Source organism: Ceratotherium simum, chromosome 31 (genome assembly GCF_057802395.1).
Source record: "Ceratotherium simum simum isolate JZ-2026a chromosome 31, ASM5780239v1, whole genome shotgun sequence".
In the NCBI taxonomy this organism is placed as follows: domain Eukaryota; kingdom Metazoa; phylum Chordata; class Mammalia; order Perissodactyla; family Rhinocerotidae; genus Ceratotherium; species Ceratotherium simum.
In genome coordinates this window covers 28,812,398-28,826,235 of record NC_141930.1, presented here as the reverse complement: position 1 = coordinate 28,826,235, position 13,838 = coordinate 28,812,398, and the positions used below count along the sequence as shown (strand labels likewise).

The 13,838-nt window shown below is 35.1% G+C and overlaps 1 protein-coding gene across 4 annotated transcripts in view; it reads right to left on the bottom strand.

The window, feature by feature from the left end:
• Window positions 1–1,183: 1,183 nt before the first annotated feature.
• PLAG1 (PLAG1 zinc finger) overlaps window positions 1,184–13,838 on the bottom strand; it is a 53,505-nt gene continuing 40,850 nt past the window's right edge. For 2 of the 4 annotated variants that reach the window (XM_087420551.1, XM_004435717.3), the window contains 3 exons: window positions 11,645–11,743; window positions 8,532–8,890; window positions 1,184–8,014 (listed from right to left, as the gene is read on the bottom strand). In XM_087420551.1, coding sequence (XP_087276677.1) covers window positions 6,757–8,014; window positions 8,532–8,773 — 1,500 coding nt within the window. In that variant the 5' untranslated portion in view covers window positions 8,774–8,890; window positions 11,645–11,743 and the 3' untranslated portion in view covers window positions 1,184–6,756. Of the gene's footprint in view, window positions 8,015–8,531; window positions 8,891–11,644; window positions 11,744–13,838 lie in introns of those variants that run through there. The other 2 variants (XM_004435718.3, XM_087420552.1) reach the window with 2 other exon arrangements.

Sequence of the window (13,838 nt, the reverse complement as noted above, 5' to 3'; positions counted from 1 at the left end):
TCTTCAGAGTACAAAGATTATTGACCCGTGTGTTGAACAGAACATGGGTGAAGTCAAGACATTCTGAGTTTTGATGGTTTATTTTAGTTTTAGGCTGAAATTGCTATTTGACCATTTCTGATCTACAAAAAAGTGTAAGTGGGAACGGCTCAATACAATATTTAGGCTTTCCTGCAGTTGCACGGATGCTGCCATCTTCACTCAGAAGATGCTTGATCAGGAAAGATCCTTCTTCCCATAAAGCTGACTTCTTTGGAACACCCCTAGTAGCACAAAGTGTGCCTTTGACTTAAGAAATGTTGGTTGAATAAATGTTCAATTAATGAAAAGTGATGGTGAAACTCAAGCTATGTATAGCCAGATGGAGCTTTTTCTTCCCCTTAATGGTAAACTGTCAATATGGACTTTCCATTTAACAATAACATGCAAGTTTTTTAGCCCCACTGGGTCTATGATGCAATAAACAAACTGCATTTCTAATTACTTTTCCATAAGGGAGATTATACCTTAAGTGAATTAATCCCAAACATACTCTTCAAAGTATTCTAACTATAAAAGGCAAAAAACATATTCCTTCTATAAACAGTCCTTGGAATATTTCATATGCATGAATTTAAATAAAAATGTATTGTGTTAATGCTAAGAATTAACAAAGAAATGTTTTTAGATTTGCTGGAATTAAGCACATGGAGAGAGGAACTGCTGACATTGTAATCACCATTCCTTTTCTTTACCTTCCTGAAAGTAGGACAGCCCTAAAACAGGAAAGCCAAAGGTGAAGTAGGAATTTTCCCTATCATACGAAAGAGGTGCTATGAGACGCATAAAACACTATTTCTATGTTGGTTCTTGGACAGATTATTAACTGAATTTTCAGAATTAATGTATCTTTTTGAAGCTGCATTACTGTTTAACTGATGAGTTTTAGATGAAATGATGTGTGTGTGCTCATTGTTTTGGTCCAGATGAATTGTCAAGGGAGGGTTTTCAGCAAATTTTAGACAAATAGCCCAGGGGAACTTCTAAAAGGGTAATTTATAGTATTGACAGACAAGAGTGTTAAAGGAATACTTAATGCCAATTTTATCTCACAGGAACAAGAAACATGATCAATTTATACATTCTAATAGCCTTTTTGGAGTTCTTTTTTGAATTCTCACCTGGATTAAAGTTTTGATGCATCATGTTTTGACTTTTTTATTTACAATTTCTATCCTTCCTTTAAAGGTACAAAAGTTTTAAAACAAAACAAGAAAAAAGAAACCCTAGAACTTTACATTTCATTTCAACAACAAAGTATTGTCCTAGAGCCAGATAGTAGAATCTTATATTTATCAAATGAGAAAATATTTAAAATTCAAAGTGAAGAAAAAAATGTTATACCAAATAGAAATTTATCATCTATTAAAATTTCAGGAAGATCTACATTATCTAAAGCCGTTCTATAATTTTATTCATATATTTTGTGGAGTTCACATATCTTTTTCTTACAGCAAACATAACACTGTAGGCCACAAGAAGCTGCAGTACTATTGTTTAATTAGCAGCAAATTAATATTTTATATCTGGGTAACTGGACAATAAATAGCCTGCTTCTTTGGATGTGGATGTTTAAACTGTAGTATCACTGCAGCTTCATAATGTGATTGCTATTTTACAGAGCTTATACACACACAGAAAATACGGTCTTTGTCTATATTTTATACAAATACAACAGTAGTTTGTGAATACATTTTAAGTACATGATATACATGATAAGCCACTTGATTTCCCAATATCACAGAATAGCAATTTTAAATGCAATAAAAATATACAAAATTCAGCCTGGAATGCAGATTTTTTTCTTTTCTATTTTGACTCAAAACTTTATCATTAGAACATTTTTAGAGTACTAGTCCAAACACGTTTTCATCAGCTAAAAATACAATTTCAGCAGTCCAGCTTATGTTCAGGCATGATGCAATCCATTTTATAATGGATTCCCAGTTTTTGTTAAATTCAGAGGGCTGTTAGTAACAGACAGCATGTTCTTCACTCCACACCATATTATAAAGCCCTCTGCTCCTTCTGCGTTACAGTCACCTTGTGGACAAAAGCTGGGTTTGTTCTGGTAACATTTGCATGTCCAAGATTTCCTTTTGCAAGTGCATATGAATACATTGTGGTGGGTGGTGTAAAAGTTTGTTAATGACAAATTAAGTCACAGTATAAAAATATATTGTACACCTTTACACCTAATGTAGTCCTTTTCTCCTATGGATAAAAAAATACGACTGAACGAGACAGAGAAGTTTGTAGCACCATGAAGAGTTGTATCCCAAGTTACATTAGCAGCATGATCCAACATAATATTGAAGGAGTGTTTCTGAGAAGATAAACATTCATTCTGGTTCATCTGTACCACTGAAGCTTATACAATGAAGTGTTCTATACATTAGCAATAGTTCTGTCATTTCTAGAGCTAGATAACTTATCAAAAGACACTGCCTTCCATCCTCAGAGGGTCGATAAGGTTGTAGAAGGGCCTGGGGTAATCTAAGCATGCCTTCACCAATCTTGGTAGTTATCATCTTGTTTTATATGATCAAAAAGGAGCTCTGTATGGGTTTTCAGTACAAAACTATACAACACAACTTATATGGATCTATGCAATCACAACAGACTACCTGTGTTGTAGACATGGCTGCTGACACAGCATGAGAAAAACAAGACAAAGTCAACTTAGGCACTCATTTGTCGGAGATAACAGTCTGCCATTGCTAATGAAGAATACTCAACATTTAAAAGATCTCCTCCAATGTCACATGGATCTCAGTAGGCTAGAAGCAACTTGGGTGAACTGGTATTTTTTAATTTACATACTGGGAAGACAGTGTGTTTTGAGACACGTAAACCTTGTAAAAAAATAAACCATTGTAAAACCTTTTGAAAAGACACACTGATTCTGTGCAATAACAGCAAATTGATAAGAAAACACTGTAAAAATGTACCTGTTTAAAATACCAACTACCATTTTTGAACACAAAGCATTATATATCAAAGGCCTACATATATATCATCTAATGGCACTTGAAACACATTATAATAAGTCTTAAAATAAAAGGCATAACCTATAAGAAAGTTTCTGTAAAGGTTTAGATTCATTTTGAAAGTGCTATATCTTGTAATATGTGTAGTATAGAGGTTGACCAAGCTCTATTTTTTAAAAAAATATTGGCCTATATATGTGTATTGCTTACTAGATGAATGATCCTGAAAATATGTACTTTTTAACATTCATTATTAGCTTAATAAAGCAATCAGCTCTGGCTCATGTTTCAGTCAGTATATGGTTTTTAAAAACCGCTACTGTCCAAATTAACACAATATATCACTATATTCCACAAATGACTACGAATAATAAAGGATGAGCAACAAGTAGGCAAAAATACATAGCTTGGAAGAAACTCTAAATGAAATTAAACAGTTGCACAAAGAGTGGTGCATGATCAGCCAGGACAACTGAAGTTTTGAAAAAATGAACTTGGTAATAAGATTTTAAAATGCAAATTTTAACAGTGATCAATAACTATAAAGGTGATATTTGCATACATCAATGGATAATATTGCTTACAGTGCCAAGATCCTTCCACACTCACGCTTCTGTGTCTGGTAATCTAATTTGTACACACATGTGGAAGTTCAAACTGAATGAGGTTCAATATCTTGTCTGAGGTCCAAACTCTAAACTGAAATATTTTTACTTAATGATAATCCCCCTTTTTTTTTTTTTAACCAAGCAAAGGCACTACTACACATTTCAAGGATGATGATTCTGGCTGCTGGAGAATGAAAACAGTATTGGCAATAATTATTTTAAATCACATCCATTTGACATAAAAACAAATGTCAACTTTTTTCTAGAAAAAAAAAAGAGCCAGTTCTGTGTTACATCCTTGTTAGATCATTGTGCAATTAAAATAAGTGAGTTTGCCTCATGTTTAATAGAACTTCTCTCAAAAAGGGTTTAGTGACCACTACAGTCAATTTTAAAGACAAATTAGCTGAATTCCCTCTTACTTGGAAGTGTTATTTCAAGTCAGTGGGGCAGCAACAGGCAAAGAGGTGTACATATGAAAATGAAGATCCACAATTTTAACACTGGTGCCCTGAAAGATGTGCCTCCATGTATCTGAATTCCATGCAGGGCGAGAATTGGGCTAAAAATATATATACGTATATGGCGCCATTCCCCATTTCCAAAATGCTTTCTTTAATAAATCCTGATACTCCCTTTTTAATTTTTTATTAGTAGTGAAATACAGCCTACTAAGGCCGACGTCTCAGTTCCTTAATTTGACTTCTCCTTAAGCAAATTTTAGACAAAATAAAGTAGCGCTTCCACACTCGTATTTGTGATTTCTATTTAAAAATAGGTTTTCTATTTATCTGTGCTCTGTCACCAAATTTCTTTTTTTTTTTTAATGGTGATTAAAGCAATATTGAACACTAATCATTCAACTAATGATTCAGGTAAGCAATCTGTTTCACAGAAACTAAAGGCAGCAGTCATCAAGCAGAGCTAACAGCCTACTTTCCGAGCAAATATCCTCCTAATCACAAGCTTAGGAGCAGTTTGAAAAGTTTAAATGTATCTCCTTATTAACATATATAATTTTAATGCCTTTGGAACACACTTTTTTATAAAATGTTATTTTTAATAATAAAATTTAAATACATAAGTATAAACACTACTGCTCCTAAGATTTAAAAAAAATAGGAGCATAATAAAATATCAGGAGCCAAAGCTCCTTAAGAGAGCAACTCTGAATCTATGAAGTGCGATGTGTGTGTGTGTGTGTGTGTACATACATATATAATATATATAGTGAAGCCCCCACTTACATTAGCACAATTTACATTTCTGCACAAATTATACTATTCCCAAATATTTTAAATAATGTATTATTATATTCAGTAATCTGCACTCATTTTTAGAAATTCTTGGTAAACATTGCAATCTGCAGTGATAATTGGCCCTATAAAAAAGCGAAGAAGCTTCCCTACAGGGCTAATGAGTGCTCGGAAACATTTTTCTTTTTTTTTTTTTTTAAAGAGATATATACTCTTCTATAAACCTTCTCCCCTCATACCCGCCCCAACAGACAGGGTCCCAAAATAAGGTGTTAACAAGTGCTTAATAGATAAGTTTCTTAGGTTGATGTCCCAACTAATACTTAAAAAATATAATTTGACCTTTGAGAAGATTATGGTGGTTGTCTAACATGAGGAAAGCCCATAATAACTATTTTATTCAGTGAACACAATATTCTTGATTATTTTCACATTAACTAAGATAGTGCTTGTTTTGCTTTTCTTTTTTCCCCCATCTACAAATTCAACTTATTTGCAACATTCTCCCCATTTCCCAGAGATGTGTAAAAGTGGGGTTTTACTGTATATATTTTTAGTCACTTAAAACTTTGTGGTCATTCCTTAAATAGCTTTCTAATGCATTTAACTTTAAAGTCTCCATCCGAAAACAGAAAGAAAAGATGAATTAACACTGAATAAGAAAGATACCATGGGGGCAGGACTATTGTTCTGTTTTCTGCTTTTGGCTCTTAAAGAAAAGAAAACTGTATCAAATTCAGCAAGAAGTGATGTAAGCGATATGCTTTTACCTTACTCCTAGAGTCTGGTTTCCAACCCTGGCAACAGGGGATGTGATCTCTAGACAAGTCCCCAGGCTCAACTGTGTGCTTCACATGTTATCTTCCTGCTTAGGAGTCTATGACACCACATACGCTGAGACAGTCCACTCGGGGACGCACACACCTAACACCTGTGTGCCACAAAGGCTCTAGATTCTGGACTAACTGTGGACTGACAATCAAAATAGAATTGCTGGTGGCACTTGACCCACCCTCTGGCCATGAAAGGTGGAAAAGATTAAAGAGATCTATCTATATACTGACTCTGAAGACTCTGATGCCATACACTATCACAGCATTATTAAATGGAAAGAGAGCAAGTTAAGAAGTTTGAAACGTGGCAAATTATCCTCTGTACTAATTTAAGGCCCACTATTAAGTAATATGGAATGCCGTGTCACCTCACTAGGAGTCTCTTTCTGCTATAAATACTGGTGCTGTGTGTTTAGGTTTTGTTTTCCTTATATGTGCATAATAAAGATGCAAACACTTGAGCCAGACAATAGCAAGTCTTCAAAATATACTGACTTGAAATTATGGTATATCTAAGCAACATCTGTTCTCTCTCCAAACTGGATTCTTAATGCGTTTGAAACATTTGACTATGAATCCATTTAGAGGCTAGTAAAAATTTAAAACTCTCAGGTTATTCATATACAGTTTAGAAAATTTATACTCTATTGCAAAATTTTTTAATGAGCCAAATGTCAAAAGGTAGAGCCATTGTTACTGGACAAAAATGAAAATTTTAAGGTTTAAAAGTAATTTGAACATGAGATTTGTAAGACTTTACTAAAAATAGCGGCTTTCCTATATGAAAAGTAATCTTAAAATATGACAATTGGCAGTGACTCAGGACAAAATACCCAGGTAAACATAACTGAACACAAATGGTTCCAAAGCTCATTTAAAAAGCTAGTTTCTATTTTATACTGGCTTAATGAAAATTGGTACTATACAGAAGCAGAAATTTTTATACTGTTAAAGTAGGCACTAAAATAAAAACGGGCACCTAAGGCAGGGCTACACATACATTTCTGTAATGAACCCACGTCTTGGAACCCTACTGGAAAGCCTGATGGAAACGGGGTAGGGTGGTGCTTGTACTTAAACTACTGGTGAAAGCTGCCGACAGCGAGTGCAGAGACCCAAGACCTATAGTGTTTGCAGGATCCTGCAGATCCTGTGTTTGTTGGGGGAGCTGAGACACAGAAGAATGTGCCTCTTCTTGGGAATAGCTCATTCCCAGGCTCCCCACTGATATAGGGTTATAGGGAGGACCATTTAATGGGATGAAATTAAACAACTGAGAAAAATCCAATGCTGGTGTGTTTAGGGGGTCACTGATAGAAATAGAGCTCTTTGACAGGGAGAGGTCCCCTGCACCATCATCTAGGGACCCGAGTTGAGGATCCAACCCTAGTTTAGATGACGATGCTTGAGAATCCTGGGACGAAGAGGGCACGCCACCTTGCAGCTCCATCAGATAACTCTCAATTTCCCCCTTTAATGGCTGTTCTTTTTCAGGAATAGAAATTGCATATGAGGTAGAACTGAATGGGTATTTGAAAGAAAGGTGGTGAGAAGGATGAACAGCATCCATATCTATTGGGCACGTCATACCCAAAGGTAAAGTTGTGATCATTTGGTGGGCAGATCCCGAGCTCTGCATGGACTGAAATGGAGTGTTATAGAGGTTTAACTGCAAAGTGTTTGTGAATGGCTTTGATAACAGTTCACTGGAAGGTAAGGACATCACCGGAAGGAGCTCATCTTTTATAGGCACAGAAACATTGCAGGTAAATGGGTCCAGAAAATCCACTGGTTCTGTTTTGACCTTCAGAAGTTCTTGATTGTGACTCTTCTTCATATGTCGAGTCAGGTGATCCTTTCGCCCAAATCTCTGTGCACAATACTGACAGAGGAAGTCCTTTCTTCCAGTGTGCACCACCATGTGTCTCCGGACGTCTTTCCGGGTGTAGAAACGGCGATCACAATGCTCGCACTGGTGCTTTTTTTCTTTAACCCCACCGGACGACTTGCCTGCATGAGATTTAAGGTGCTCCAGAAGCACTCCCGTGCTTTCGAAAGTCTGCAAACAGACCTTGCAGGTGAGGTCACCACTTGTTGCAGCATGCAAGGCCAAGTGACGTTTGAACCCAAGCTTGGTATTGTAGTTCTTGCCACATTCTTCACACTTAAACGTCTCTTTGTTAGGGTCATGTGTATGTAGGTGATTCTTCAGATGATCTTTTCGGTGAAACATTTTCTCACAATAATTACACTTGTGGGTTTTCTCAGGAGAATGAGTAGCCATGTGCCTTTAAACACAGACATATTCTGTAAGTATCGTGACAAAAATGGTATGTATTCACTTTTCAAATGGAAGCTAAACTACTATGCTAAAACAGAATTTCCCTAATAATGGACACTTTTTAACTTAATACACACTACAAGGATAGTTATTATACCTAAATACTGCAGAACTTGAGCCATTTAAGTTGCCACTTCAATTTTCGCTGGTTTTTAGCTATTATTACAAAAGCAAATGAGCAAGACTGAGCATACTCACGTAAATGTCCATACCCTTTTCTTGTAATTTCTTTGTACAAATGGAAATTCTACTCTCATTACACATTTCATTTTAAAAAATCCAAAGACACTAACACGTAAAAGTATGTGATTTAGAATACTAAAACTAGCCAATGTCTAATCTACTTAACATTTCCTCTCTGCAAATCAGCTAAAAAATGTGTATACAAATATATACGTTTACAATGGCTTCAAATGGCCAACATAATAGAAAATATAATCTGAAAGACAAATAGAGTTTAATACCTTTGTAATTTGTACTTAGAAACAAAGGCCTTGGTGCAGTCTTGTTGTATGCACTTGTAGGGCCTCTCTCCTGTGTGAGAGTAGGAGTGAACCTTTAATTTCTCAACACTGTTAAAGGCCTTGTCACACAGTTGGCAAGGAAAGTTTTTTCTTGGTTTGGTTTCACCACGCTTACGTTTCCCTGAAGGGACTTTCTGGGTATCTCTTACTTCTGACAAATCACCAGGAATGACAGTGGCCATCGCAGCCTAAACCAGGCCTTCTTGTTGGACACTTGGGAACTGCCCAACTCCACTAAATGATTTAGCTTTAGGTGGCTTCTCAAGTTTCATGTGGTCGTAAAAGAAAGCAAAAAGGGACTGGAAAAAAAAATAAGAAACAACTAGTTTGTAACTAAATTTAATTTTTAAAAATTTTATTTGCTATGTGATGCTTTTGAATTAAAAAAGAAACCATAAAATGGATTCAGCTGGTCTAATGTAATATCTGTAGGTTTCTTTATATTTGTCAAAATACATATTAATGCATTGCTCAGAATGAACAGTTCACACATCCACTGAAATTCCACCTGACAAATGTTGTACTTAGGGAAAGCAGCAGTGACTTTGGGAGCTCTCAGGAAGCAACAAAACATGACACTAAAAGTGGAATTATAAGCTTCATTTTTTACAAGAGACTGGAGAACATAAATCTGACCTAGAACATAAAAATGTTTCCTCAAATATTTTAATGTCTAAAAATCATTTTAATTTGTGCAAGCTGGCTCTAGTCACACTCTGTATTATAAGACAATATAGAGAGGCAACTGAACACTCTTTTAGGCACCTTGTAAACCCTTAATCCATGGAAGAATACTTAACGCACAGACACCAGAGGCCTGAAAGAGCTGAATGCACCACCCAAAGTGAAAATTTACTCTTTACAGCAGTGTCATCACACACAGAGGGGTTTCTGAGTCAAGAGTACAAATGGCTTATCTTCATATCAAATATGTATCCCTGAAATGGTAAAACCTTTTGATGTTATATTAGGTGAGGATCATGGCTCCTTGTCATTTGGGGGAAGGATGTGGTTGAAGTAATTTTCCTCACCATTTTCCACATCATAGAAAATGATTCTGTTTGTTGGGCACACTGAGGTTAGAGCCAGTCATCAGGCCTCCCCAAGAGCTAAGGGGATCAGTCTCGGACACACCTGTAACCCGTGTGCAGCACACCAGTGGGACTTTTGGCTTGGAGCACAATACCTGTGCAAGGAAACATTATAGAGGTGTTTCAGGTTGTGAAAAGGTGTGTCAGAGTCTCAATTCATTATCGGCGCTTTGAGAAAGAATGAAATGTACATATTGTACGGCAAAGAGTATGTCTGGTTAAACAAAAATTCTTAAATTGATTGAAATCTTTGAAAACTCGTGGACAACAGATAGTAAATATTATCAACTGTATTTCTCAGAGTAAGAAACCAACTCCTCAAAGATCCAAGTGATATAAGAGTTAAACGATTCTTCAAGGATCATGAATGCTAGTCTAGCAATGTACTTTTAAGAGACACAGAAATGATTATACCTGCAACCTCTTTTAAAAAGATCTGATTTTTAGGGCCGACCCCGTGGCTTAGCGGTTACGTGCACGCGCTCCGCTGCTGGCAGCCCGGGTTCGGATCCCGGGCGCGCACCAACGCACCGCTTCTCCGGCCATGCTGAGGCCGCGTCCCACATACAGCAACTAGAGGGATGTGCATCTATGACATACAACTATCTACTGGGGCTTTGGGGGAAAAAATAAAGAAATAAAAATTTAAAAAAAAAAAAAAAAGATCTGATTTTTAAATTGAAAACTGAATGTGGCTAAATGACTGTTATCAACTACTAATCAATTGGATTTTTCATCCTGTTATATATTCAGAAAAAAACGAAAACCAGTTTCTTAAATCACTTGTGTTTTGGCATCAGACTGACACTTGCCTTCACAAGCTAGAGGTATGATACTGACTTTCGCAGATTCCAGGTACACCTTTGCAGGAGCTCTAAATTTAACCCACATTTTCGTAAAATTGTGTATATTACAATAGGTCCTATTGTATTTTAATGTAGAGGCTGTTATGAAACAGGCAAGATAGAGCAATTATCCACTCCTTTGATTAAAATGTAAAGCATATGGGTAAGTTAATCATTGTTGGGTTCACGTTTCCTTTCTTCACCAGTAGGGACATACAGGCAAGGCCTTCCTTCACGCGGTTCAAATTGTCTAAGACTCCTTTGCAGTTTAAAAGTGACATTAACACAATTAATGCAACTGACGTTACTAATGCTAACACAATGTGTTCCCTGTGGTTTTAGATTTTCAGAACCTCAAGGACTTGTTTTTTTCCTGTTATATTCTCATTCAAGAGACAGCTTCTCTGCCTCTCTCAGAAATATCTCAACAGCTATTCTGCTGTAACCAGTAATGACACTGCAAATTGGTATAAAGCATTCTTCGAAGGCAGGAAAAAAGAGTAATTCTGACTAATTCATTTCCTAACATGATGCTTTTATGCACCTGTTTAGAACATTGTGGGAAACAAGCTGATAAATTTTTCAACTGTAAAATCAACATGGAATGCAAGGTATCTAAATCCTTGAATATAACTAATATTTGAAAATATTTCAAAGACTGGTCATGTGTCATTATTGTGTTATGAGATACAACCATAATGGGCAGAAAATTCAAGTTGAGAAAAATGATAACGTCTAAATTATTGAAAAAAATATATTAAAAGTGCACCATAAAACAATATACAAACTTTTGATTATATTAAAATTGGTGATACTCAATATGGAGTAACAAATGAATTATGTTAGCTTTTGATGTACATACTGAGCAATGAAGAATTGCAGATTTCAAATATTACACTTTTCTAAGACCAGCTGAAATTTTTTCATGGCTAATAATATCTTTTTATCTCAATATATTACAAAAATCAAATTAGTTATAGGTGCATTTAAAACTATAGGATAAATATAAGGTTGTGAGCTCAACATCAAATAAAAGTCCACATTCATAATATGCATATCAATCAAACACTTTAAAGATACATGCATAGAACTGTGGTAATTTTTGTTCAATGCATACCTGATGACAGATGGAAAAAGTCTCAGACCTTGATCTTAGCCAGTCCCACTGACTCTTCGTGGAAGAGAGCGGAATCCAATCCTTCCCATTTTGGCCAATCTATGAAACAAAAAATAAGAATGGACTACACTCTACATGGAATCAGTATGTAAATGATGGAAAATAAAGGATAAAAGAATTGCAATTTCATGGCACATGCTTACATTCCATACTCTGCTGATGAGTCATGCATTAATTTCACCAGTTGCAAATTTTTATTAGTTCTAAGCACATTTACATGACCAAATAAATGCAGAAACAAAAAGTAAAATAGTATTACCTATATAAATGGCATTTTGTGATGCTGAATGACTCCCCACTTCTTTCCCAAATTCAATTTAATTTTTTTTAATCTAACTTGCCTACTGAGAGAAATGGATATTAGGGTTACTATTTGTAAACCAAACTGAATGAAATTTCATTAAGCTTAAAAATGTTATGGAAGAGACAAACTCAGTTCTCTCTTGGAGAGAGTGCACCCGGACCCTCACCAAAGAACAGCAGACTCCTGATGAAAGCACCTCATGTGCCCACACTGCACACCTTGTGCAACTTGGGCTTCTCTGAGCTACACTTCTGTCACCTGCAATACCTGCCAATTTATTTCTCAGGATGCTGCAAGGATTGATGAAATGTAGCAATAACTCTGTGCTCTTTAGATTTCAAAAGCATGCAAGGGAAGTTAAATATAGGTTTGCTACAAGAGAAGGGGGTGTCAGGAAGAAAGTATCATTTGGTTTTAAGAGATTATTGTTAAAAAATCTTAAAATATTTTTAAAATGCCTATGATCTTCAGTAAAACTAACACACATAGAAAAAAAATCTGTTAATAATTCTTGATTGTACAAGTAAATGTGAAAAGAATGAGGGTCAAAAGGCAGAAAAATCTAGAATTATCTATTACAGAGAGTACAGGGCACAGAGAGATTAGTAAGCTCTGGATATTTTAAAGATGAACGTTCAGAAATCATGATTATAACACCTTGAGAGGGATGATATAAATCAAATAGTTAAAATACAGTAACAAAAGGATTCACAAATGACAGGTTAAATGAAAAGAATTTTACTTAACGTTCTAAACACAAATCTAATTAATTTCCCCTGAAATCAAATTTTCACATACTTTTAATTTGATGATGTGTAAATAAAATATTTAATAGAGGACATTCAAGCATCATTACAAAAATACTAAGGGTACATTTGAAAGCAGCATTATTCTCACAGTTTAAAAGACAAGAAAAATAAAAATTTAGACTAATAAAAGACATTTAAAAAGTTAAAGCAAAAGCTCCATTCTTTTGTAAAGCACAGGACATGCATAAATGGAAGAACTGAATTCTGCACATCAAAATTGCAAAACAATAAAATTAACTTTGAAAATACTTACTTGCCCAGGGCACATACTGAATTTTTGGTAGGGTAATTAAGAATATGAAAGCTTGTGTTGTGTATTATGTTATTTTAATAATATAAATACCTTACAAGTGTAGAGTGTTTTCATCTCTATTACCTCCCTGGAATTCAATGGACCTGAGAGGTGGACACATTTATCATCATTGCCATTTTAAGGTGAGAGGGCCACAGAAGCTGAACATCTTGACAGCATATACGTGCTCAAGAAATTCCTATTTGTTATTCTACTGCATTCTAGGTTGGCAAACCAGTTTACAAGTGGATAAATCCTGTCATTGCACTTCAAAGACAAGAATAGGGGACAGTGCCTATTTTCTCTATCAGAGCTGCTAATATGATCCCTAAAAGGAAGCAAATTTAAGATTTAAAAAGCTTCTTTTAATAAAGACAGTTTGCAAAATAAATTTTAAATAATTTAAACAACAGTTAAAAAATAACTGGTATATCTGTCTGAGTAGATAGTGATTTGGGTAGAAAAAAAATTTTAAACCTAAGTTGACTAGTAAACAATAAATTTACATATTTTTTCTTCCTTTCCCGACCAATACAAATTTTACTGCATCTCAAATACATTCATAAAAATTTTATTTATGCTTACTGTTCAACGGCATTTATAATAAAAATCCTTTAGAGTCAAAAGTATTTCATTATAGTTTAAAATTATGTATCTTGATTTTAAATATTACAATAGTCTACAAATTACCCTGTTACATATTTATAGTCTGAAAAAAATAATAAAGCC